This window comes from Callithrix jacchus, chromosome 1 (genome assembly GCF_049354715.1).
Source record: "Callithrix jacchus isolate 240 chromosome 1, calJac240_pri, whole genome shotgun sequence".
NCBI classification, from domain to species: domain Eukaryota; kingdom Metazoa; phylum Chordata; class Mammalia; order Primates; family Cebidae; genus Callithrix; species Callithrix jacchus.
This window is the reverse complement of record NC_133502.1, coordinates 16686667-16714441: the sequence shown is the minus strand read 5'-3', so window position 1 is coordinate 16714441 and position 27775 is coordinate 16686667. Positions and strand designations below refer to the sequence as shown.

Sequence of the window (27775 nt, the reverse complement as noted above, 5' to 3'; positions counted from 1 at the left end):
GAATGCTTTTGACACGTTTCACATTTGGGGGAAAAAGTAATCACTAAACATTTATATATAAAAGAGATTGTTTTTTAATCCTCTTTCTCAGAGCAGCAACATCAATTGCAGAAACATGTACTTCTATTGGAGGAGAAAAGGGTCCCAGAGAAAAGGTACAACTCAACCTCCTAGAGCAAGGCCAGCTGCCCAGTGATGTCCTGTCACTGCTGGCCACTGTAGCTATGTTAGCCCCAGTGATCAACCTGTCCTCCTCTGGCTCTGAGAGGCCACAAGGAGCCCCAGCTTCAGTATATTCCAAGACAGACCGGACTCCTGGGTTGGCCTGAAAACTTCAGAATAAAGACAAGAACAAAGGTTTTCTCATCCACCCGAGGCTCTCTGCCTCTTACAACATGCGGGAAAGTGGGAGAGGGGTTGGCATTGTATTGGTTTAATTAGCCTAGAATAAAATAAGAAGAGAAAAAGAGAATAGCTGTGTTAGTAATTTAAAACACAGGCTGGGCACAGTGGCTCATGCCTGTAATCCCAGCACTTTGGGAGACTGAAGCCAGAGATCACTTAAGACCAGAAGTTTGAGACTAGCCTGGGCAATAGAGTGAGACTTTTCCTCTCTAAAAAGAAATTAGCCAGCCACGGTCATGCACACTTGTATCTCAGCTTCTCATGAGGCTAAGGCAGGAGCATAGCTTGACCCCAGGAGTTTAAGGTTGCAGTGAGTTATAATCGTACCATTGAAGTCTAGTCTAGAGGACACAATGAGATTTAAAAAAAAAACAAAACAAAACAAAACAGAAAACACCAACAACAAACAACCAAAAAAAAAAAACAAAAATAAATAAAACACAAACATCGATGACCATCACTATTCCGACTGTTACACAAATGAAAATGGACTGGGAAGGTAATGCATAAATCTCCAAGCCCACCTTTGCATCAGCCTCCCTTAACTGAATATTGAAATTAGTTCAGGATCCTTATTTGGACATTCCTAAGGCGTCACCAATCATGCAGGTTTTGGAGAGGGGAGAAGAAAGTATGACGTGTGTGGCAGTGGGGCGGGCAGGATGCTGGGCTACTTTACTGAACAAACAATCGCATTTCCATAGAAACAGCAGCAGTCGTGCAGTATCATCCACAGTCTGAGAGAGAGTCAGCAGCAAGAGCTGAGCCGGTTTCTGAACCCGCCCAGCATCGAGACCACCCAGCCCAGTGAGGACACGAACGCCAACAGTCAGGACAACAGCATGCAACCAGAGGTATGGGCACGAGCCGTCCTTCAGCCCGGGACACTCTGTGGCTTCCTTCTTTTAGTAAAAATAAACTGGGTGCTGGTCACATCATTCAAACAAGGTGCCAATATTTCTAATAGGAATATTTTCACTGAAAAACAAAAAACCAAGACAGTGGTAATCCACTGATCCAGATTATGTGTGTCTTTGCCACTTGGATGCAGTTGAGGTTATTTTAAAAGATTCTGATTCATATGAATACCAGAAAACATGAATGCCCTGAACTTCATAATCTGTAGTTTTATTTTTGTCTAAAGAGTAACCATTAGATCTAAGGGCTACGTTTGAATCTGGAAATACTATGTGACTTAGCAGAGTGTGGTTTCCATGCAGCTCTGCCCCAAATGTTTTCCTCCCCTCACCAAAGCCATAGACATTTGCAGTAAAATCAGTGAAAATGTTTGTAATTGGCCTTCAACCTCCTTATATAATCAGGCTTATTGAAGATGTATCCTTTCTTGGTTGGGTATCAGAAGAGTATATGGAATTCAGGAGAATTGGCTTGAGGTTGTATTTACTAGGTCACAACATATTTTCATTCTCAAACTCAATGTACGTGTCTATTTAGAAAAGTACAAGGAGTTATCAGCGTCCTGGAGAGTCCTGTGCTGTGAGAAGCAGCTGGCTGGGAGGACTTACCCCTTTATGAGGCAGCAATTATGATCTGAGGTTTACAACATGGAGCAGATCCTGTGCTCTGCACAGTCCCCAGCAGCACCAGGCTCCGTGGTGTGCAGCAATGGGGCCAGGGGTACATTTGGAAGCCTAAGGATCCATGGCCTAGCAGGGTGCTCCAGGAGACCTGCTGGTGCCACAGCCCACTTTGAGGTAGATTTCATGTTTTGGGCTTCCCAGCATGTAGAAATCATCTGCCATCGACTACAGGGATTTCTGCAGAGTTAGTTAACCAAGGGGCAAAGACAGCCATCTGCAGTGGCCTTGCCACTGGTCACCCTGAGGATGGCTGGCAACGTCTCTCATGGGGGAGGCCTGCTGAGGTCAGGACAGACAGTGAGACAGGGCCAATGAGCCCAGGGAAAGTGGCGATTGCAGAGCCCCGTTTTTAGATGAAAATCCCAAGAGGTGACCCAAAAAAAAACAAGAGGGGATATTGAAGAGATGTGAAGAGCAACGCTTTTGATAGGAAAGGGAGAGGTGACAGGTGAGCCAGAGAACAGGTGGAAAGGTGTGGGAAGTCTTGGCCTCTCTCTTTGACTTTAGCTTAGATTGTTATCAGCTCCATCCAAAGCCCATCACAGAGCTTTGCCCATGGAGAACTCTCTCCCTGAAGCCCTAAGTGCAGATCTTCAGGCTGGTAGACTGCCCCCGCCCAGCCAGTCCCCACTGCCCCGCCTTCCTTGCTGCAGCGCCCCATCCTTGCCCCCTGGTTCGCCAGTGAAGATATGAAGGGCAACAATGACATTCTCAGGCATGGAGGGGAGCGAGGCAGTGGGGTTACCCAGGAAAGAGTGGTGTCTCCTTCGGCACGGCGTGCGGTGGTGGCTCTTTTGCTTCTGTGACTCTTTTTACCCATTTTCACTTTTCCTTCCCCACAGTGGACACTATGAGTCCATATAGTTCTTCCCACCTGTTCTCCTGCCTTGTTTTCCTTTCCTATGGTAAAATGAGGAAAGCACAGGGTTAAGGAAGATGGTAAGTGGGTGCTTCTCCTCCCATGCAGACGAGCAGCCAGCAGCAGCTCCTGAGCCCCACGCTGTCGGATCGAGGAGGAAGCCGGCAAGACGCAGCTGATGCAGGGAAACCCCAGAGGAAGTTTGGACAGTGGCGTCTGCCCTCGGGTAGGTACATCCAGGCATTTCTCTACCGATCAAGGCATTTTAAAGGTATTTACTTTATGTGTTTTGGGTCTTGCATTTCAAAATGTAAGTCTGCATCTACAGTCGTTTACAGACAGCGACATAATGAAAAATGTAGTCTTGTTAAAATCATTGTCCCACCCCCTCCCCCCACCAAATAACTTCTCTAAATATGACCTACATTAGCCCCCATTTTCTGGGTACATTTCAGGCTGCCATGGTCTAGAAGCCAGCACCTATGAAAAAGCCAAGATTCAGAAAGAGGGAGAGATTTCCAAGGGCTTCCTTCGTGCATCAAGGCACGCTCAAACATAGGTGAAACTTATTTAATTGAAGAGGGAGTAGGCAGGTGCAATCATTCAGAAAATGCCACAAAGTTCTCAAAAAAGGGACCAGCCCCCACTTTGTCTTAGCATTCACTTTGCAGCTGAGCCAGTCACTGTCTTTAGGCAAGCTGCTTTATCTCATTCGATCCTTTCATTTAATAAAGAATTCCATTATTTACCATATTTTACCGATTTAGTAAGAGAATTGTCTTCTATGAGCTTCTTCTATATAAGGTTTTGGAAAGCCAGGCTAATCCCATGAAGAACACTCAGGAATGGAGAGAGAACAATGCTCCCCGCAGCCTAGTGTCCTTGTATGTGTTTTTCTTTTTTTTTTTTTCTGGTTTTTTGTTCTTTGTTGAGATGGAGTCTCACTCTGTCACCCAGGCTAGAGTGCAGTGCCGTGATCTCGGCTCACTGCCACCTCCGCCTCCTGGGTTCAAGCGATTCTCCTGCCTTAGCCACCCAAGTATCTGGGATTACAGACACCCACCGCCATGCCTGGCTCTGTTGTTTTTTGTTTGTTTGTTTTGATATGGAGTCTCGCTCTATCACCCAGGCTGGAGTGCAGTGGCACGATCTCAGCTCACTGCAACCTCTGTCTCCCGGGTTCCAGTGATTCTCCTGCTTCAACCTCCCAAATAGCTGGGATTACAGGAGCATGCCACCGCTCCTGGCTAAGTTTTGTATTTTTAGTAGACAGAGTTTCACCTTGTTGGTCAGGCTGGTCTCAAACTCCTGACCTTGTGATCTACCCATATCAACCTCCAAAGTACTGGGATTACAGGTATGAGCCACCACACCTGGCCCATTTTTGTATTTTTATTAGAGATGGGGTTTCACTGTGTTTGCCAAGCTGGTCTCGAACTCCTGACCTTGTGATCCGCCCACCTCACCTCCCAAAGTGATAGGATTACAAGTGTGGGCCACCGCACCCAGCCACATGTTTTTCTCTATAGTTAACTAAGTTCATGCCGAAGCAGGAGCTTTATAATGCTCCTTAACTGTCCCCCAAATTCAGCCCAATTGAAGTGAGTAGATGTGTAGCATATGTGTTCTGCAAAGCGGAGGACAGCACCACTTACATTTTGAGGCCAGCGATGTTGAGTGGGTCTTCATGGAGACTACCACCAAGGAAAGTATCCCCTTTTGTATCCAGGAACTTGTTTTTCAGGAAGCAGGTTTCCTCCTGATTCAAACAAAGCAGAGAATGATGGCATCAGGACAGAGTAGGTGGTAGCGCCAGGTCACAAAAAGCCTTAAATCACAAGCTGAGTAGGTTCAGTGTTATCCTGTAGGCAATTAGGAGCTAGCGAAGATTTCTGAGAAACATGTGACTTTTGGAATCTGTGCTTTAGGAAGCTGACTTGGCAGCAAGGGAGAGTGAATTGTCTACAGCTGAGCCTAGAGGCAGGCAACGGGCTGGAAGAAGTTGCAGTGGTGTGAGAACCAGGCAGCGAGGGCATGGACAGAGCTGGGGCCAGATGCTGCAGGGATAGATAGATAGGAGAGGTGACCCGAGGCAAATGCACAGTCATTGGTATTCACTTAAATGGACAGAAGAAAAGAGGCTGTCAAAAGTATGACCATTGGTCTGGGTGCAGTGACTCACGCCTGTAATCCCAGCACTTCGGGGGGGCCAAGGCGGGTGGATCATGTGAGGTCCGGAGTTTGAGACCAGCCTGGCCAAGATGCTGAAAACCCTGTCTTTACTAAAAATACAAAAATTAGCTGGGCGTGGTGGTGCACACCTGTATTCCCAGCTACTCAGGAGACTGAGGCAGGGGAATTGCTTAAACCCAGGAGGCAGAGGTTGCACTGCCCCTGCACTTCAGTCTGGGCAAGAGAGTGAGACCCTGTCTCAAAAGAAAAAAAAAAGTACTTCCACTGGTCTATGTCTAGATAGCCCCCATCAAAAATGGTGACAGGGGTCAGGCTGAGTTTGGGAAGGCAGAGGGAAAGAAAAACAGTATTTTGAGGGGGCAACAACAACGTGATAGGTGTCATGCTATGCGCTTAGGCCATCTCATGTAACCCATTTTAATCCTGACAATAGTCTCATTAGGACATTGTCATTGTCTTCATCTTGCACTGGAGGAAATTTGGGTTGAGAGACATGAAGTTGCCCATCACTACATACTCACAGGTTACAGAGGTGGGTCCCAAGACCATGACTGTGGGACCCCAGAACCGCACCTCTCCTCCCACACCCTCACTCAAACCTCCTCGCCTTCACTGTGGGTCACGCTCTCCTTCCTTTTTGTTTTCTTCTTTATTGCATATGCTAACAAATGCACATGTTTCTATGACCCTGAATAGCTCCCAAATTGGAATTTTTAGTGACTTTCTAGCTTTTCTATTATTTCAGAATGTAAGGGGTGAGCAGCACTTCTTTCCCCAGATGGCATTAGTAGTTGTCCATGAGCATAATTTTTAAAAATCTATCATGAACATAAAGCATGGAGTCCTGGAAAGGATGTTTCCTTAGCATCTGTGGATAGGACATGTTAGCCGAAACTATCGCTGATGGGAATATCATGGGTTTCAGGAATTATTACAGTGGAGTGGAGCAGCACCAAGTGGCTCATAAGATTCATTAATTCCACAGCGCCAAAACCAATAAGCCATTCAGTGTCCTCAGTCAACTTACGGTTTGGAGGGAGGACCACCATGAAATCCGTAGTGTGCAAAATGAACCCCATGACTGACGTGGCTTCCTGCGGTTCTGAAGTTAAGAAGTGGTGGACCCGGCAGCTGACCGTGGAGAGCGACGAAAGCGGGGATGACCTCCTGGATATTTAGGGGGACGTCAATGTGGATGAATTTCTAGTGGTAAAAACTGTTTTCTAATAATTTCCTTGAGTGTCCAATGAGCAATCTGTAATTGATCTGTCATTTCAACTTGTCAGAAGATTTTTATAAACTGATTATCGTCCTGCCAAAGAAAGGCATAAGCTGCGTTATGACGGGTTACTATCATCGTCTAAAAAGTTTGTATAATGACTGCACTGATAATATTAGAAACTATACCACAAGCAAATGTATATCACTCAAAAATGTCATATTCTGTGTAAACTAAGGTGTATATTCATATGTGCTCTAATGCAGTATTATCACCATGCGCCAAAAGACTGCTAAGCCAAAGTGGCTGATGTTTATGGTACAGAGGCTACAGCTTTAGTTCACTTCTTTCCCGTTTCTGCTAGAAATATTTCTCTTGGAAAAATTATTTATGATTGATCTCAAAAGGTCAGCAATGAACTTTTATGCTAAAATGATAGTTTTACAAACTACAGACTCTGAATTTTTAAAAGTATCTTCTTTTTCTCATGGTATGTTTTAAAATATACACAAGATATTTGGGACCAGAAAAAGTTGATTTCTGTCCTCAGTTATACTAATGGCACTGTTGCCTCCTTCCAAGAAAATTGACTGTGCAAGCACCAGGCAAAGAAATGGGCTCAGAATGCTTACTGGCTTAAAACAGACCTGTAGATAAATAATTTGAGTGACAGAGTTGTGCAAAGATACTAAGTTTCTGAAGAAGCCTCTTAATAACTGAGTTTAGCAAAAAAACAAACTATATATCTCAATTTATTTACAAAAACTTTGCACGTATGATGTTTGTTACCGTTGGCTTCATTTCCTACCCAAGGTGTGTCTGTTTTGCCATAAATCAACAGAGTCATTTCATTATGGGTTGATCTGAACATACCAGATTTGAAATGACATGTCTGTTACCAGGATCTCCTATGGAAATAAATAATGGTGATTTGTTTGGAAAATCTGACTAGAACTCACAGGTTAGAGATCACATGACTTGTTTTTTGTTTTTTTTTGGGTTTTTTTCTTTATATGTCAATGGCCCATGTCCTCCGTGAAAATCTGAAAAGCAAAATGACAAAGTGCTGTTAGATTTCTCGTGCTTGATCAGCCAAGTAGAAATGGATTTGGACCTTTTAACTATTTTATTACACATTGGACATTTGCTATTTAGATGTTTTTCAACAGTGGGATTATCTCAGAATCCTCTGACCTCCAGGTTGCTTTAGGATCTACTTTTCTCTATTGAACATTCCTCAGATAGGCAAACAGCACATTCCTGCTGTGTCACAGATGTAGCATGGTGGTGGCAGTCTATGGCGTATATGATTCGCTGTAACTATGAGATAAAGTCCAACAGTCCATGCAGCCAAAAGGCTTGGATTTGATTTTATGTTCACTTGCAGTTTACTTTTTGTACATAAAAATAATAAATATTGGATTTGCAAAATAACTTACCCTGAGTTGACCATGTTTAAATCCTTTCTTGGCGGGGCAGGCGCTCAGTAGCAGCACTTTGCAAACCCTGGATTGAATATTCAGTCCATAATTAGCTGGCAAAAGCTGGGTCCCTGATACTCATTTCGACTCAATTCCCTGGGCTGGAATGTTCCTTCTCCGCTTGTGCTGATAAGCCTGAGTGAATACCCTGTGCCTTCCAAGCCTACAATGAACAGAAAAGGCACTTACCTGTCCAGGGCACGGGTCTGTACAAGTGCTGCATGAAAACAAGATTTTTCTTTTTTTTTTGGCTTATTACACTTGAGTAACACAGCTTCATTCTCACGGAACTGCTGAGCCCTTCCTAAAACGTCTGGAATTGATATTCAGGAGAACATCATTGCTGTTCACGCTGCAGTGAAGCCGGGGCAGAATACCAATGTATTTCAAGCCATAGCACCTTATATTTTCAATGAGGCAAAACAGTCACACACTTCTTGTGGGATTCCCCTCTGATTTTCCTGAAACAGGCAGAGCAGGTACAAGAGAAAGTAAGCGCCACCCCCTTTTAGATTTTACCCCTAGATACGTAAACATATGAACAAAGTGTTACACATAGGAAAACTTGGGCCACAGTGTTCCCTGGTCCTTAGGGAAGCCAGATGCTGATACTGATCCTGTCATCACGACACCCACCACCTTTAATTAGAGGATGCCATCAGTTCCAAAGGCATCAGAAAGCATACAGCATGGAATACTTGACTCAGAGTCCCCGAGAGAGTGGGCCACACATGCGTGACCCTTACAGCAATTGAAAGGGACTCAAAGAGGACAAGCATGAACAGAATGGAAGAGCCGATGCGATTTACTCCATTCTTAACGGTGCTTCCAGTCCAACACCCATCAGCAGCATCTGGCTGGCTGTGCCTTGAACAAGCTAAATGAGACGAAGGCATGTAGAAGGAAAAGCCAGCATTATAAAGCCTTACAGGAAAGCAGCTTTAAGCCAGTGGAATGATGTGTTTGCCTGTTTCTTTGTAGGAAGTGGCATTCTATACATGGGTGGTTTTAAATATATTGGTAAGCAGTGGAAATGTTTCTCAAAGTCTTTCAACAGATCCCAAAATTGTAACCAGGCAAAAGCCAGGCAGCCCTGGTTAAGTTTAGGTGAAGATGAAAATGCCACTGATACGGTCTCTTCTCACCCATTATTATGGGTTGAAGTGTGACCCCTAAAAGGATAGGTTGAAGTCCTAATCCTTAGTACCTGTGAATATGACCTTATTAGGAACTAGGGTCTCTGCAGATATAATTAGTTATGAGGAGGTCATACTAGACGAGAGTAGTCCCTATAACAACATACCTGGTATCCTCTGAAGACAAGGAGACACAGCAGGAAGAGAATGCCACATGAAGACACAGGCAGGCGGGGAGGATGGCCATGAGACTGTGAAGGCAGAGGCTTCAGAGCTATGCTGCCAGGAGCCAAGGAACACTTGGGCTACCAGAAGCTCCAAGAGGCAAGGAAGGGGCCTCCCAGAGCCTTCCAAGGGAGCCTGGCCTCCTATTGACACCTTGATTCCAGACTTCTGGCCAGAATAACTATGAGAGAATACACTTCTGTTGTTTAAGCTACCCAGTTTGTGATCATTTGTTACAATAACCCTAGAAAACAAATATGGCCTCCAAAACCCACTCCACCTCCCAGAGATGCCCCAAGGAACTCAGTTTGTAAGATACCAGGATAGATCACTTGATGGCTGATCATAGCTACAGAGTCAATTTCCTTTCATTGCCATGAGGTTCTCATCCCCTTGGGTTCTCTTCCCACAGCTCATGTGCATCCAGCAGGAGACACTTCTGTCCCTCCTCTGTGTTCAAACTGCTATTCAAAGGTTACTTTAACTAGAGAAGGCTTTTCTTTTGTCTGCTTTTTTATCTTTTTAGTTTTTTAGTCTCTGTCTTCTCTCTATTAACTCCTTTTCCAGTTCTACTTTAGGGTTCCCTAACACTGAACCTCCTTCTTCCTCCATTTCTTATTCACCCCCCATAACCATAGCTACACCCAGGCTCGATCTTGTCCACCCCTTTCTCCCCAACCCACAAGATCTCTTTTCACACCTCTAGAAATACATCTGTACATACTTCTAGAAATACGTTTGTACGTACTTCTAGAAATACGTTTGTACGTACTTCCAACCTCTGCTTTGACTAGTTCTTCTATGATGCTTCCCAAACTCTTGTTTCTAGCTCCCAGGGAACTAGCAACCCAAGAATATAACAGCTCTCCCATAAGTACTTCCCCACCTTCCTTCTTTTTTATCTCAGTGTTTTTGTACATGTTCATTCATCCTCCCCCCCTTCTTTTCTCTTTTTTTTTTTTTTTTTTTTTTGAGATGGAGTTTCGCTCTTGTTACCCAGGCTGGAGTGCAATGGTGCGATCTCGGCTCACCACAACCTCCGCCTCCTGGGTTCAGGCAATTCTCCTGCCTCAGCCTCCCGAGTAGCTGGGATTACAGGCACACACCACCATGCCCAGCTAATTTTTTGTATTTTTAGTAGAGACGGGGTTTCACCATGTTGACCAGGATGGTCTTGATCTCTTGACCTCGTGATCCACCCACCTCGGCCTCCCAAAGTGCTGGGATTACAGGCGTGCCTTCTTTTCTGTCTTACAAGGAACCTCGCTTCTTCTCCAAGTCTTACTTCCCGACCTGAGCCATCTATCCTATCTCTTTATTTCCATAAAAACTTTCTGAGCATCTTCTATATACTCTGCTGTGTGCCTTGTGAAGAAGCCAGAGCTGAGCATAGCAACATGATCTTTTGCTTAAACTGCAGTGGGAGAGACAAGACAGATGCGCAGGTCCCCTTGATATACGGTAATTGTAAAATCTGCCATAGAAAGGTGGAGTGGTGATCAGAGGAGGCTTTTGGGGTGGTGGTGCCATTTGAATAGAGCATGAAAGAAAGAATAATTGGATTTAAGTTGTCATAGAAGGGAAGCAGCAAACAGAATGATGCCTGGAATAATAAAAGGAAAATTATCAAGGAGAGCATCAGTTAACTCTCTTCAATGAATTCCAAGCCTTCTGAATAGGAATGCAAAGGCAAGACTCGAGCCTTGCTCAAGGGCATGAAGAACGTTGACTGCCCCACACTTCATGTGGACTGTGATCAGTAGAAAAGGGGAGTCTGTGGAGGTGGGAGGGAGGAGATTATAGTAATAATGCAAGGTTCAGGCTTTAGGAGGAGCAAACCAGGAGCAATGTGCAAAATGGAAGTGATGAGGAAGAGATGGATGCGGGGTGAATGTTTACAATTCTCAGCTCTCCAGGAGAATTGTGTTCTAGTTCTCCATCCTCGAAGTTCAACTGCTATAGCGGCCTGGGACACGGAAGGAAAGTGGAGATGTGACAAGAACTTACTGAGATGAAAGGGGCTGCAGGACCCACCACACCAGGCTCATTCAACCGGCACCAGGGACTCACTCTTCCAAACAACACTGCCCTTTGTGCATCTTTTCTTGAACCAGGACCCACAGAAACACACTGACCATTTTCTGGACCTAATTCCAGAAGACATTTTCTCTCCTAGATTTCTCCCACAGGCCTTTTAATTGTAACTTTCATTTAACTCATTTTATTTAACAAGCCTTTTTGTTTGATTCTCAGTTCCCTGGACCACCTGTTAATCTTTTACATTATAATTCTTTGGAAATACTACTCCTGGAACCTGCTAGCTGAATGGAATTTACAAGCTGGGAGTTTACTAGGTGGAATGTTCTAGTTGATGGGAGAGGGGTGGCCCTTCCAGACTCACCTGCTCTTAACAGCTATCCCCCCATGGAACACCCCTTTTCTCTTTGACTTCAGGGTTACATTTTGAGATGTTGGCATCAAACGGTTCAGATATTATTGTGGGGATGGGATGAAGAAGAAGAAAAGAGGTGTGGGAAGAAGAGAACTAAGACAAAAGAAACAGAAGTTCCCTAGAAAGACACACACACATTCTCCCTTTATCTACTGACCACAGCGGTCTGGAACCAGGACTTACCATAAATAAAGCCAGTTAATTTTTTCTGGATAGAATTATGGTTCATCCTCTGACCTAGCTGGTTCCAGGTCTCACAAAATCTTTTCTATATCATCTAAGCCCCTCATTAGTCCCCAGACCTCTCTCCAACCATGCTCAAGGTCAAGGCTTCCCATTAAAAAAAATTCTCTGGGCAGAAGAGTGTTTTCAGTCTCTCTCCTCTCCAACGTGAACCATTCTATCTGCCCTCCTTCCTCCCTGGCTTCAAACATGGACGCTGTCTCTCTTCCAACCCTTTCCAACAGACCTTTCATCTGTGCCAACTCTCCAGTTTCTGACATACCATCTTCTTATTGCACCCCCTACATTCTTGAACAGAAGTCAACCCCAGACTGAACATGCCGCACGTTTCCTGATTCCCGGGACATTCTTCTTCCATCAGGACGGAGCTCAGTAATGTCCAGTGCAGTTTCAGTGCAAAAGTTACTCCAGAATGATCTCCTTTCCTGTGATGAGCTTCTGATAATTCAATTCACAGGGGGGAAAAACAAAGTAGCTTTCCAAAAGACAGGGTACCCTCTAATTAGGAAGGGCTGACTGAACTCTGTCTGTAGTAATTTATCAATGGAAAGTATAAATAACACAAGACATGATGTAATTGACTGAGATCAACTATTTGTCTAATGAATGAATCATCAGGTAGGTCACTTACTCATCCATTCAAGATTGAGGCAGGCACGCTTCTTGCTCTGTGAGTCTACAGATGGACACTCTATACACACAGTGCTCATGGTCTACTGGGGAAGCAGAAAATAAACAGGTAAATATAAAAGTCAGAAGGTTTTAAGTGTAATGGAGAAAAATTAACTTGGGTAAGAAGGATGGGCCTGGCCAGGTGTTGTGGCTCACACCTGTAATCCCAGCACTTTAGGAGGCCGAGGCAGGCAGATCACGAGGTCAAGAGATCAAGACCATCCTGACCAACATGGTGAAACCCAGTCTCTACTAAAAATACAAAAATTAGCTGTGCGTGGTGCCATGCACCTGTAGTCCCAGCTACTCAGGAGGCTGAGGCAGTAGAATTGTTTCAACTTGGGAGCTGGAGGCTGCAGTGAGCCAAGATCGTGCCACAGCACTCCAGCCTGGAGAGAGAGAGAGACTCAGTCTCAAAAAAAAAAAAAAAAAAAAAAAAAAAAAAAAAAAAAAGGAAGGTATCAGGCACAGTGGCTCATGCCTGTAATCCCAGCATTTTGGGAGCCTAAGGCACGTGGATCAGGAGGTCAAGAGGTCAAGACCATCCTGGCCAACATGGTGAAACCCTGTCTCTACAAAAAATTCCAAAAGTAACCAGGTGTTTGGCACACACCTGTAGTCCCAGCTACTCGGGAGGCTGAGGCGGAAGAATCGCTTGAACTCAGGAGGTGGAGATTGCAGTGAGCTGAGACTGTGCCACTGTGCTCCAGCCTGGCAACAGAGCAAGACTCCATCTCAGAAAAAAAAAAAAGAAAAGAAGGATAGGCCTTTCTCTTGGATGTAATTTAGTCATTAAAGGACTCACCGCTCAGTTGCCATTTCGGCAGAGGCCTGAGAAGGTGAGCGTGGCAGCCGTGGAGATGCGCTTCCACAAAAGTCGCTCTCTGCTGACAGCTTCTAGCTGCTGGTGCTTTCAGGATCTTCCTTGGTCTTTTGTTTTCTTAACTATGTTTTTTTACTGTAGTAAAATGTATGCAGCATAAATTTTACCACTTCCATCATTTTTCAGATTTTTAAGTGGTGTTCATCATATTCACAATTCTGTGCAACCATCACTACCATCTGGTTCCAAGAATTGTTACCACCTCAAACAGGAACTGTACCCATTAAATGATAACCCCCCATCCCTTCCTTCTGCAAGCTTCGGTACCTTCTAATCTACATCTATCTCTATGGATTTACCTTTTCCAGACATTCACCATAAGTAGGAGCATACAATGTTTGTCCTTCTGTGGCTGGTTTATTTTACTGAGCACAGTGTTCCCAGTGTTCATCCTGGTGTGTGTCCATACTTTATTCCTTTCCATGGCCGGATACTATTCCACCGAATGTGCATACTACGTTTTGTCCATCCACTCATCTGTTGATGGACATTTGTTTTTTTCTGCCTCAGCTTTGGAGTGGAGGCCACATGCTTCCTGGATAGCCCTCAGCCAATGACGGAGCACAATGATACAAGGGCTTACCATTTCCCAGGCAGCGTGGGACTCTTCCACAGGCAATCTCTGTAGCCAAAGCTCCCCACTGGGCTGGCTGACACTTTCTCAGTGCAGCACGTGTGGAAATCAGAGGCTCTTCCTCCAATCCTCCTTTCTCCTCCTCTCCCTGAAAGGGTGTCAAACCTGCACTGTGGTCTCAAGGCCCAGCCTGCCCACTCCTGCCCCTTCCCCACTTTACCTTTCACAGGCCTTACCCCCGATACATCTCGAACTCTCCTAAAACTGCCTTGAAGTCTGCTTCCCAGAGGATCAGCCAACACAGTGAGAGAGTGGGCCACAAAAAGGCCTTGGGCAAGGGCGTTCCTGGCAGAGGAAATGGGAAGTGTCAAGGCCCTCAAGTGGGGTAGGTTTGGTCAGTTGGAGAAAATAGCAAGGAGGCGATGCTGGCCTGGAGCCCAGAGAGTAAAAGGGAAAGAGCAATGACATGAAGTCAGAGAGGTCACAAGAATCATATCATTCAAGACTTCCTAGGCAGCGGCAGGCAGGATTCTAAAGGTATCCCTTACTATTACTATCTCCCAGTCATTCAATCAACCATTAACTTGGGTACTGCTGTGATGAGATTTGGCAGATGTCATGAAGATAGCAGACCCTAAACCAGGGAGTGGAACTCATCTAAAATTAGAGCAATGTCTGGCTGGAGTGAGAAGAGTAAGGAGGAAAGATCTGAAGTGAGAGAGGGACCCTACCTGCTGTGGGTGGAGGGCCCACCTGGAAAGACTGAGGAATGTAAGCAGCATCTAGGAGCAAAGGCCACCCTGGGCTGACTGTGAGAAAGGAAAGGGAGATCTCAGTGTTACAACTACAAGGAACTGAATTCAGCAAATAACCTGAATGAACAAAGACACACATCCATCTCCAAAATTTTCAAAAGGGAATGCAGCCTTGTTGGCCCCTTGCTGTCAACCTAATAAGACTCAGGGCAGAGAAACCAGCCAAGTCTATGGGACTCTGACCTGCAGAACCAGGAATTAATAAATGGATGTTGTTTTTAGCTGCTAAAATGGAGACAATTCCTTATGCCAGCAAGAGGAAACTAATACAAGAGAGCTGGCAAGATGACGGAAGAGGAACAGCTCCAGTGTACAGCTCCCAGTAAGACCAATGCAGAAGGCAGGTGATTTCTGCATTTCTAACTGAGGTACCCAGTTTATCTCACTAGGGCCGGTTAGATAGTGGGTGCAGCCCAGAGAGGGTGAGCAGAAGCAGGGTGGGGTGTCACCTCACCCTGGAAGTGCAAGGGGCCATGGACTTCCCTCCCCTAGCCAAGGGAAGCCTTGAAGGACTGTGCCATGAGGGACTGTGCTTTTCCCACAGTTTTTAATAGATACTATGCTTTTCCCACAGTTTTTACAATCCACAGACCAGGAGATTCCCTTGTGTGCCTATACCGCCAGGGCCCTGGGTTTCAAGCACACAATTGGGCAGCTGTTTGGGCAGATGAACAGCTGAAGGAGTTTTTCTTCACAACTCAGTGGCAGCTGGAACCCCAGAGAGACAGAACCATTCACTCACCAGGGGGCTGAAGCCAGGAAGCCAAGTGGTCTTGCCCAGAGGCTCCCACTCCCACAGAGCCTGGCAAGCTAAGATCCACTGGCTTGAAATTCTTGATGCCAGCACAGCAGTCTGAAGTCAACATGGGATGACTGAGCTTGGTGGGGCGAGGGGCATCCGTCATTACTGAGGCTTGAGTAGGTGGTTTTCCCCTAACAGTGTTAACTCTGACTGTCCAAAACTCACTGCAGCATGGGAAAGTGCCTAGGGCCAGATTGCCTCTCTAGATTCCTCCTCACTGGGCAGGGCATCTCTGAAAGAAAGACAGCAACCCTAATCAGGAGCTTATAGATAAAACTCCCATCTCCCTGGGACAGAGCACCTAGGGGAAGGGGTAGCTGTGTGTGCAGCTTCAGCAGACTTAAACGTTCTTGCCTGCCGGCTCTGAGGAAAGCAGCCAATCTCCCAGCACAGTGCTCAAGCTCTGCTAAGCAACAGACTGCCTCCTTGAGGGGGTTCCTGACCCCTAAGCCTCCTGATGGGGAGAAACCTTCCAGCAGGGGTCAACAGACACCTCATACAGGAGAGCTCCAGCTGGCATCACACAGATGCCCCTCTGGGATAAAGCTTCCAGAGGAAGGAGCAGGCAGCAATCTTTGCTGTTCTGCAGCCTCCACTGGTGATACGCAGGCAAGCAGGGTCTGGAATGGACCTCCAGCAAACTCCAGCAGACCTGCAGAAGGGGTCTGACTGTTAGAAGGAAAACTAATAAACAGCAATACCATCATCGTCAACAAAAAAGATGACCACTCAAAAACCCCATCCAAAGGCCATCAGTATCAAAGATCAAAGGTAGATAAATCCATGAAGATGAGGAAAAACCAGTGCAAAAATGCTGAAAATTCCAAAAACCCAGAATGCCTCTTCTCCTCCAAATGATTGTAACTCCTCTCCAGCAAGAGCACAAAACTGGACAGAGTGAGTCTGACAAATTGACAGAAGTAGGCTTTAGAAGGTGTGTAATAACAAACTCCTCTGAGCTGAAGGAGCATGTTCTAACCCAATGCAAGAAAGCTAAGAACCTTGATAAATGGTTATAGGAACTGCTAACTAGAATAACCAGTTTAGAGAACATAAATGACTTGATGGAGCTGAAAAACACAGCACAACAACTTCGTGAAGCATACACAAGTATCAACAGCTGAATCAATCAAGCCAAAGAAAGTATATCAGAGATTGAAGATCAACTTAATGAAATAAAGCATAAAGACAAGATTAGTGAAAAAAGAATGAAAAGGAATGAACAAAGCCTCCACGAAATATGGGACTATGTGAAAAGACCTAAGATTGACTGGTGTACCTGAAAGTGACAGGGAAAATGGAACCAAGCTGGAAAACATACTTCAAGATATTATCCAGGAGAACTTCCCCAACATAGCAAGACAGGCCAACATTCAAATTCAGGAAATGAAGAGAACACCACAAAGATACTCCTCAAGAAGAGCAACCCCAAGAAACATAATAATCAGATTCTCCAAGGCTGAAAAGAAAAAAAAAATGTTAAGGACAGCCAGAGAAAAAGGTCAGGTTACCTACAAAGGGAAGGCCATCAGACTAACAGAGGATCTCTCTGCAGAAACCCTATAAGCCAGAAGAGAGTGGGGGCCAGTATTTGACATTCTTAAAGAATATTCCAACCCAGAATTTCATATCCAGCCAAACTAAGCTTCACAAGCAAAAGATAATTAAAATCCTTTACAGAACTTAAACAAATTTACAAGAAAAAAAACAACCCCATCAAAAAGTAGGTGAAGGATATGAACAGACACTTCTCAAAAGACATTTATGCAGCCAACAAACATGAAAAAAAGCTCATTATCACTGGTCATTAGAGAGATGCAAATCAAAACCACACTGAGATACCATCTCACGCCAGTTAAAATGGTGAAAATTTAAAAGTCAGGAAACAACAGATGCTGGAGAAGATGTGGAGAAATAGGAATGCTTTTACACTGTTGCTGGAAGTGTAAATTAGTTCAGCCATTGTGGAAGACAGCGTGGAGATTCCTCAAGGATCTAGAACCTTTTGACTGAGAAATACCATTTGACCCAGCCATCGCATTACCGGGTTTATACCCAAAGGATTATAAATCATTATACTATAAAGATACATGCACATATGTTTACTGCAGTGTTCACAATAGCAAAGATTTGGAAGCAACCCAAATGCCCATCAACAATAGACTGGATAAAGAACATGTGGCACACATATACCATTGAACACTACATAGCCATAAAAAAAGAATGAGTTCATGTCCTTTGCAGGGACATCGACGAAGCTGGAAACCCTCATTCTCTGCAAATTAACACAGGAACGGAAAACCAAACACTGCATATTCTTCTCACTCACAAGTAGGAGTTGAACAGTGAGAACACATGGACACAGGGAGGGGAACATCACACACCGGGGCCTTTTGGGGAATGGAGAGCAAGGGGAGGGAGAGCCTTAGGACAAATATCTAACACATGTAGTGCTTCAAACCTAGATAACGAGTTGATGGGTGAAGCAAACCACTATGGCACATGTATACCTATGTAACAAACCTGCATGTTCTGCACATATATCCCAGAACTTACAGTTTAATAAATAAGAATAATAAAAGGGAAACTAATACATAGGGCATGGTCACATTTTGAGATGTTACTTAAGTATTGTGGGAAGTCGTCAGAAAATGACAAGCTGAGAAATCACTGTCTCTGATATACGTTTTAAGGGTAGTTCTGGCTATGTGTGGAGACTAGACGGTAGAGGCAACACCAGACAGAGGGTGTCCTAACCCATGAAAAGTAACAGTGGCTTCAGCCAGCATGGTGGTGGCAGTGGTGAAGAGGGGTGGGATCCTAGATGAATTTATTTCAAAGGTAGAACCGACAGACTTGTTGACTGATAATGTGAAAGAAAAAACAAAGTCCAGAGTGACCCACACTGAAAGAATGAAGTGGACATTTGTTGAGGTGGGCAAGGCTGACTGGAGGTGGGGGAGAGAACTGACAATCTCAAATTTGAAATCTCAGTCAAGTACCCCAAATGCAAAACCCAAAGGGAGAGGTCAAAGTATGCTTGGTAAGAAGAAATGCATGGGAAATATTTCTAAGACTCTTGGATCCTAAGTCAAATGTGGATGATGAAAAGAATTGAAGCTGTGGAGAGATGGGATGATGGGTTTAGAAATATGGTTTGTTTGTTTTTTTTTTGAGATGGAGTTTCGCTCTTGTTACCCAGGCTGGAGTGCAATGGCACGATCTCGGCTCACCGCAACCTCCGCCTCCTGGGTTCAGGCAATTCTCCTGCCTCAGCCTCCTGAGTAGCTGGGATTACAGGCACGCGCCACCACGCCCAGCTAATTTTTTTTTTGTATTTTTAGTAGAGACGGGGTTTCACCATGTTGACCAGAATGGTCTTGATCTCTTAACCTCGTGATCCACCCGTCTCGGCCTCCCAAAGTGCTGGGATTACAGGCTTGAGCCACTGCGCCCGGTCCAAAAGTGTGGTTTTTGTTGTGTGTTTTGTCTGTCCGTTTCTAAGAGGGAGCTGTTAGTTGTTGTGCGTGGTCTCCCCGTGCCACCACTTCTGGCTGTTCCTACCCACTTCTCCTCAGGCCAGGAGAACTGAGATGAGACAGGGAAGCCTCCCTCAAACAACCACTCAAGGAGTTTTTAAAATGTGAAACCTGCATCTAGAAAGCTTAAGTGAGCTGCGTCTTCTCCGGAAATCTAGAGGTGTGAGGCAAGTCAACAAACAGCCTTGGTGGTCCAGAAAGGACACTGCTGTGCCTGGGCCTGCAATCCTGGTCAGGGCCAGGGATGTGTAAGTTTGCAATTGAGTCAATCTTGGCCAAGTCGGGGAGAGAGAGATGGAGAGAGAGCCAGCATGGGGTTGTTTGGGGCTCAATTTGGTAAAACCACCCAGAGTTCAGAGGATGCCAAGAGCTAGCCGTAGGAGTGGGACACAATGAAGGTAAAACTTCAGAGACTATGGAGAATTGGAGCAGCAAACAACAGAGATGAATCTTTAGAGGGGAGAGGGGCCCAGTGATAGGAAAATACCACCTAAGTGAGTCCCGCTTAAGCAAAGTCAGGTCCTGAGGGGCAAAGCTAGCCTGATCCTGTTCTGTTCCCCTTACCCCTCCACCCTGCCCTCTGCCCCTTGCTAGCAAGAGAGGAGCAGGAGAAAATGAAGTTCAAAAAGTAGATAGAGAAAAGAAATCAAACGTAATCCCTCTCAATTTATCAACTACAGATGTATTAGTTTCTTCATTCTGCTGTAACCAGAAGCTTAGTGTCTTACAACACAAACTGATTATCTAACAGTTCTATGGGTCAGAAAGTCAACACAAGTCTCACTGGGATAACATCGAGGTGTTGGCACTGGAAGCCCTTTCCAGGTTCTGGAAGCTACCTGCATTCCTTGGGTCATGGTCCCACTCTCCATCTTCAAAGCCAGCAATGGTCAATTGAGTTCTTACACTGCCTCTCTCTTCCTTGAGGGTTTGTATTGGTTTGCTAGAACTGTCCTAAAAAAATACAACAGACTGGGTGGCTTGAACAACAGAAATTTATTTTCTTGCAGTTCTAAAGGCTAGAAGTCTGAGATCTGTGTTTCTGTCTCAAGGCTCCAGAGAAAAATCTATTTCCTTGCCCTTTCCAGGTTCTGGAAGCTGCCTGCATTCCTTGGGTCATGGTCCTACTCTCCATCTTCAAAGCCAGCAAAGGTCAACTGAGTTCTTACACTGCTCTTTCTTCTATCTCCTCTTTCCCTCTCTTCTGCAAACCTCTTCTACTTTTAGGGTCCTTGTGATTATATTAAACACACCCAAGTAATCTGAGATAATCTTCCCATCTAAAGTTTTATAACTTAATCACCTCTGTAAAAATCACAAATTCTGGGATTAGGATGTAGATACCTTTGGGTAGGGCATTTTTTCATCGACCACAGTAGACTTCTAGCTTGAAGCAGGCCTGAGTTGGTAGAAGAAAAAGAATTTGACATTGTATCAGGTTCAAATTGGGCCATTTCAATTTCTGAATCAAGACTGTCTTTACTACCTGATATGGTTAGACCCCACCCAAATCTCATCTTATAGCTCCCATAATTCTCATGTGTTATTGGAGGGACCTGGTGGGAGATGATTGAATCATGGGGTCTGGTTTCTCCTATATTGTTCTCGTGGTAGTGAATAAGTCTCATGAGATCTGATGGTTTGATAAGAGGAAACCCAGTTCACCTGGCTCTCATTCTCTCTTTGCCTGCTGCCATCCATGTAAGATGTGACTTGCTCCTCCTTGCTTTCCACCATGTTTGTGAAGCTTCTCCAGCTATGTGGAACTATAAGTCCAATTAAACCTATTTCTTTTGTAAATTGCCCAGTCTCGGGTCTGTCTATTGGCAACATGAGAATGGACTGATACACTATTTAAGATGGCCACTGGGCACTTCTAAATCCTAAGGTTGAACAGAAAATTTGTGGGCTGCTGGAGTTCATATATGAGACCAACGAAGGTCTATGGAATAGATTTTAAAGAGATGGCTGAAAACTAAAAGTGAAGTCTGTTTTAACTATGGCATGAGTTGGGTTCATTTATCATACCAATGACATCAGACTTTAAGGGGAGAAAGTAGAGTTCATGGTTGAATAGACAAGGCCTGGGGTTGACAGAGAGGTATACACATTTGGGAGCATCAGCATAGAGACAGCATTTAAAGCATGAACTGGATAAGACTGTGTGAGGAATGAATGTAAATTAAAAAGGGAGGCTTGAGGGTCTGTATTAGTTTACTAGAACTGTCCTAAAAAAGTACAAATGACTGGGTAGCTTGAATAACAGAAATTTATTTTCTGCAGTTCTAAAGGCTAGAGGTCTGAGATCGAGGTGCCAGCAGGGTTGGTTTTTACTGAGGTCTCTCTTCATGGCATGGAGATGCCATTTCCTCCCTGCATCTTTGCATAATCTTTCCTCTGTGTGTGTCTGCATCCTAATCACTTCTTTTTTTTTTTTTTTTTTTTTTTGAGGCAGTGTCTTGATTTGTCACACAAGCTGGAGTGCAGTGGCACACTGCAACTCTGACTCCTGGGTTCAAGCAATTCTCCTGTCTCAGCCTCCTGAGTAGCTGGGACTACAGACAGACATGCACCACCACACCTGGCTAATTTTTTGTATTTTTAATGAAGACGTGGTTTCACCTGTTGGCCAGGCTAATCTCATACTCCTGGCCTCAAGTGATCCACCTGCCTCTGCCTCCCAAAGTGCTAGGATTATAGGTGTGAGCCACTACACCAGGGCCTAATTTTTTCTTATGAGGACATCAGTCATACTGGCTTAGGGTGCACTCATATAACCTCATTTTACCTTAGTCACCTTGTTAATGACCCTATCTCCAAATATAAGCATTTTCTGGAGTACTGGATATTAGGACTTCAACTCATGAATTTGGAGGAAGACACCATTCAGCCCATAACAAGATCCCTGGTAGGACTCACTGGCAAAGGCTATTAGGATGGCCTTTCAGAGAAAAGAAAAGGTAAGTCCTGAGCCTGCTCAAGAGCCAACCAAGACACTCCACTCAAACATGGATACCTGAAATCTCCATGTGCAGCCTGGGAACTCACAGCCAGAAAGTTTCTTCCTCAATCAGCTCAGCTTAGCATCTCACTGTCATGTAATATCACTCCCTATCTTCTCCCTCTAATCAATAAGAAGGTCCCCATTTAAAAATTGCATCTTGACATCACACTTTTATTAGGATGGTTGATAACAACAACAAAAAAAAAATCTCAAAATCCAAAACAAAAACAGAAAATACTAAGTGTTGACGAGGATGTGGACAAAGTGTAATACTTGTTTTTTGTACACTGTTAGTGGGGATGTAAAATGGTGCAGTCACTATGGAAAACACTATGGTACATCCTGAAGTTAAAAACAGAATTAATATACAATCCACTTCTGGGTATATATATCCAAAAGAAGGAATTGAAAGGAAGGTCTCAAGGAGAGATACTTGTATACTCCTTTATATGACAGCATTATTCACAAAAGCCAAAAGGTAGAACCAACCTAAATGTTTATCAATAAATGAATGGGCAAACATAATGTGGTTTATGCATATAATGGAATATTATTTTGTTTTAAAAAGAAAGCAAATTTAATACATGCTACAATAGGTATGAACCTTGAGGACATTATGCTAAGTGAAATAAGCTAGTCTCAATAAGATGAATACTGTATGATTTTATTTAAATAAGATATCAAGAGTCATAAAACTCATAGAAACAGAAAGTAAAATGGTAGTTGCTAGGGACTAGGGGGAGAGCAAGTTGTTGCTTAACGTGTATAGAGCTTCAGTTTTGCAAGATGAGTAGTATACTTAATACTACTGAAGTATAACTTAAAATCTTTAATATAGCAATTGTTATATGTATTCTATCACAATTTAAAAATAAAATTATAAATACATTCTATTATAAAACAAAAATAAAATTCAAAGTCTCCCCCCTACCCCACAATCAACTGAATGGACTCCCTCTTCTGGGGCAGGGCACTCCAAAGTTAACCTGAAAGACTGGTTCAGGCCATGATGGAAAGTGGGGGTTAGACATACCTCATTATACCACTCTCTCATTTGGAATTCAGGAAAAGCTGACCAGCATTTAACATCAACATAGACCTTAAGTCTCATAAGAAACATTTACAATCTATTGTCTCTGGAGCTGCTACCTGGAGGCTTCATCAGCATGATAAAACTTTGTTCTCAGCAATATTTTACCATAATTCAGACATTCCTTTCTACTGATAATAAGTCTTTCAACCAATTGCCAATCCAAAAATGTTTAAATCTACCTATAACCTGGAAACCACCCCCCAAACACACTCTTGGTTGTAGCACCTTTCTGAATCAAACCAATGTATATCTTAATTGTATGTGATTGACATCTTGTGTCTCCCTAAAATGTATAAAACTAAGCTATGCCCAAGCACCTTGGGCACATGTTCTCAGGGTCTCCTGAGGGTTGTGTCAATAGCCAAGGTCACTTATATTTGGCTCAGAATAAACCTCATCAAATATTTTACGGAATTTGACTCTTTTCATTGATGCTATAATCTGATCCCAAAAGCTAGTGACCAAATTGAAGTGGCAGAGCCATTTCAATGCCACCCTTAAATTATACTTCCCTGACTGCCTGCTTTCTACATTGGACCAGTTTACCTGATTTAAATTTCGTACTGTGGTCTCTTGGTGGAAAAGACTCTTGCTGTCATTGAAACCAGCAACAGTATCTTAGTATTTTGCCCCAGTGCTGTATGTTACCCATTCAACTTAAAATCCCCCACAGCTTGCCTGGTAAATGCCTAACCTCCATCTAAATGCTAGAGAACTGGTATCCCATCCCTTGAATTAAGCCATGGATGGTTTATTTAGAGGCAAACGACTCCCTTCATGGGCAGTGGTTCAATGTCAATGCCAATTTTTAAGGCTTGGTTTCAGAATCAACTAAACTACAAGAGGAATTACATGGTTTCATTGTGTTCCTTTCTCAAATTGGTATTTGTCACTCCATTTCCTGTACGATGTGGATGGTGACCCCCAAATAACACTAAGTGGAAACACTTGTTTTGTTGCATCCTTCCTAGTGGTGTTCCTAATGCCTGACTAGCCACCGAGATGTTTATCATTTAAATGAGATTGAACCCATCTGTGGGTGCAGAAATGAACTAGGGCCCATGGGTTCTCTACAAACAAATACGTATTAAAAGGTGAGACTTTTGCATGCTAAACCATGTCAAAACCATCTAAAATAATAAATGAGCAATTTGACCACGGACTGCCAGGAAAAACGGTTTCCAGAAAAGTCGTCTTTAGCCAAGATTCCAAGGAAAAGAGTTGAGCACATAAATTATACCAAGGAAAGGTTGCTTTTTGCTTTGAATTATATGCATATTTTCAGGCACTCTTTAACTGTGAAGACAGGAAATAATAAAAGTAGGTAATACTTTTGGAGCATAAGAATAGGTTGGAAAGATTAAAATAAGGATAGAGGACAAGGGAACACGGAGATGGGAGGAAAATAATAGCCTCTATTCTATCCTCCACTCTGGGTAATAGATCATGCTATCACATGCTTGCAGGTAATGAGGCTCGTGTTGGCCAATGAGTGTGGCAAAGGAGGACAGATGATCTATAACACACAGAATGAGTGTGTCAATCAGGGTTATCCAGGAAAACAGAGCTGGCTGACTATATAGGAGAGATTTAGGTTAAGGAATTGACTCATACCATTATGCCATGGGCCTCAGTTCATTTCTGCACCCACGGATGGGTTCAATCTCATTTAAATGCTAAACATCTCGGTGGCTAGTCAGGCGTTAGGAACACCAAATAGGAAGGATGCAATAAAACAAGTGTTTCCACTTAGTGTTATTTGGGCATCACCATCCACATTGTACAGGAAATGGAGTGACAAACACCAATTTGACAAAGGAACACAATGAAGCCACATAATTGCATTTTGATGACAAGTCCAAAATCTGTAAGGCAAGGCAGCCTACTGGAATTTCAGGCACAACTTGATGTTGCAATCTTGAGACCAAAATCTGCAGGCTAAGAGTCTCTATGTCAAAAGTCTTGAGGCAGAATTCCTTCTTCCAGAAATCTTAATCATCCTTGTAAGTCCTTCAACTGACGGGATGACATCCAGTCACATTATGGATGGTAATCAACTTTGCTCAAAGCTTCCTGATCTAAGTGTTAATCACCTTCCCAGCAACATCCAGCTTGCATTTGATAAAACAACTGGGCACCACAGCCTAGTCAAGTGAACATATAAAATTAACTACCTCAAGGACTACCATTTTTTTTTTTGAGATGGAGTTTTGCTCTTGTTACCCAGGCTGGAGCGCAATGGCGCGATCTCGGCTCACCACAACCTCCGCCTCCTGGGTTCAGGCAATTCTCCTGCCTCAGCCTCCTGAGTAGCGGGGATTACAGGCACACGCCACCATGCCCAGCTAATTTTTTGTATTTTTCGTAGAGATGGGGTTTCACCATGTTGACCAGGATGGTCTCGATCTTGACCTCGTTCTCCACCCGCCTCGGCCTCCCAAAGTGCTGGGGTTACAGGCGTGAGCCACCGCACCTGGCAACGACTACCATTTTCTTAGTCATAGTTGTTAATTACTATAACCTTAGGTCACTGTCTACCTATGGAATCCAACCAGTTGCCTTTGAATAATCCAACCAGTTATCCTCAGAACAATAAACAAATAATTCTGATTTTATTCACTCACCTTCTCACATTTCTACTCTGAAAGGAAGCTGGGAAAGGAGACTGAGAAAGAGACAGAGATGTTTATTGTGACTTTGTCTGAACATGTGTATTTGAATGTGCTAATCAAAATTCACGAGGCTGTGTCAATGAACTTGAGGAGGCATTACCTACCACAAGGCCCCTTCTTGACCTCCTCTGTCTTATCGGTCCTGGAGCATTAGCACATTCATCTTAGGACAGATCAGACTCGAGGCATTGTCTTCTCTTTCACAGGCTGCATTTCACATTAGAAACATCACATAGGGACCAACCCAGGGAAACCCTGGAAGCACAAAAGAAAACATTGAACACAGTCAGTAAGGGGGCATCAGGCTGGCAACAGGTTGACAATGTATTTCACATAGAACAGGGAAAGCTGTCACGCTGAGCCCAATTCCTCTCTCTGACACCAGGGAGCACTTAGTGGTGGGTTCCCCAAAACACAGAGTAGAGAAAGCCTCCTTCTGTGCCTGTTTGAGCCAAGAGACATGAGTACAGAAAGGAGTCCTCACTCTGGACACATCCGTGAGACCTGCAGTTTAGCTGAAACACTGCTTATTAATTATTTGCAAGGGGCATGTTGCTCTCTTCTCACAAATTGTTTCTTTCTGACCTTTGTTTGGGGAACCACATGGCCATCTCGAAAAGCCTGCCCTTGCCTCTGTGACACTGGTGCTCCTGGTACTTATACTTTTTGCTCATCACTGTTGCAGAGGATGCCACATTTCTGTGTTCTACTAGCTTAGCTTCAGAACCAAACCCATGGAGGGTGTCAAATCAGGTGTTCTTTTTGACTCACTCATTCTTTTTTTCCAAGGCAATGGAAAGGGGCCTTACTTAGGGCCAGGTCAAGAGATAATTGGGAATTCTGCAAAGCCCTAATGAGCACAGCCTGAAGGTCCTGGCTGTGTTCACACTTCCAACAGCCACTATGTGTCGACATGTCACACCACCAGTCCTGATTCTCCCATCCCGAGGTCTCCCAGCCCAGGCAGGGCCTCCACTCCCCTCTGCAATTGCCTCACACCCTTGTCTAACTGTTAATTAGATGCCTCATTTCTTGGCATGTGTATGGGCTTGAGCCATCTGCTTATTGATCTCATCCTTCAGAATATATTGGATTTTAAGGAAGCCAGCCACAAAGCAGCTTCTGTTGCAGGTGGCCCATTGAGATTTCTCCAGAGCATACTCGAGAGTGTATAGTATATGTGACCTGTAGCCATGCACATGAATCAACAAGGTACAGACATACTGCCTGCAAAGCTCAGAGACTCTCACCATCATAACGTGATGCAAAACAACACTCAAAATTCCTACCTGAAATCTTTCCACAATATTTGGTATTGCACAAAAAATATAGAAGTAGGCAGATAAGGTACACACTTACGAAGCCCTCTATACTAGTACTAAAGACTAAAGAGCGAATTGCCTAGCTTGCAGACAATCCTGAAGCTCACTCCTTCACATCAGGTCATGTGTCTGAATCCTCCACCAGACCTTAGAGAGCTGTTGAGGGCATGGACATCTGTCCATATCTGTGCCTCTAGACTCTCTAAGCTGCATATTGGAATATATGTGATTCTTGATGCTGCTCTTTAAACAGAAAACAGGGGAAATGCTTTGAATCTTTTAAATTCACTTCTGAATAAGAATGTCTGATATCCCTGGCATTCATTGTAAACAAAACAACATTCTCATTTTTTTCATCCTGAAACTGTTTTATTCCTCCCTTTAACTCACTTATTATTGGATCACAGCAACTTTTCTTGGGTTAAGGTAAACCACCAGCATAAACAAACAAACAAAAAAAACATAAACTTTCCTGGAGAACATTTGGGATTATTCTTCAGTTAATTAAAATATCTCAGGACCCCTCCAAACTTATGCAAAAGGGAAGATCACTGCAACACCTTCTTCCAAATGAATACCTGTTAC

The 27775-nt window shown here is 43.9% G+C and overlaps 2 protein-coding genes across 25 annotated transcripts in view; one reads left to right on the top strand and one right to left on the bottom strand.

The window, feature by feature from the left end:
* NALCN (sodium leak channel, non-selective) overlaps nucleotides 1-7711 on the top strand; it is a 388832-nt gene extending 381121 nt beyond the window's left edge. For all 12 annotated transcript variants that reach the window (XM_078347271.1, XM_054246818.2, XM_054246767.2 and 9 more), the window contains 3 exons: nucleotides 1110-1259; nucleotides 2974-3091; nucleotides 6044-7711. In XM_078347271.1, coding sequence (XP_078203397.1) covers nucleotides 1110-1259; nucleotides 2974-3091; nucleotides 6044-6237 — 462 coding nt within the window. In that variant the 3' untranslated portion in view covers nucleotides 6238-7711. The remainder of the gene's footprint in view (nucleotides 1-1109; nucleotides 1260-2973; nucleotides 3092-6043) is intronic.
* LOC118152276 (uncharacterized) overlaps nucleotides 1253-27775 on the bottom strand; it is a 125758-nt gene continuing 99235 nt past the window's right edge. For 8 of the 13 annotated variants that reach the window (XR_013525527.1, XR_013525517.1, XR_013525523.1 and 5 more), the window contains 7 exons: nucleotides 25973-26123; nucleotides 20444-20498; nucleotides 14180-20053; nucleotides 13292-14091; nucleotides 9062-12527; nucleotides 4521-8219; nucleotides 1253-2906 (listed from right to left, as the gene is read on the bottom strand). Coding sequence is in view for 2 of the 13 variants with exons in the window: in XM_078347301.1 (XP_078203427.1) it covers nucleotides 14052-14091; nucleotides 14180-14288; nucleotides 14675-14752; nucleotides 15501-15663 (390 nt within the window). In the remaining 11 variants the exon portion in view is untranslated. Of the gene's footprint in view, nucleotides 2907-4520; nucleotides 8220-9061; nucleotides 12531-13291; nucleotides 20054-20443; nucleotides 20499-25972; nucleotides 26124-27775 lie in introns of those variants that run through there. The other 5 variants (XM_078347301.1, XR_013525519.1, XR_013525520.1 and 2 more) reach the window with 5 other exon arrangements.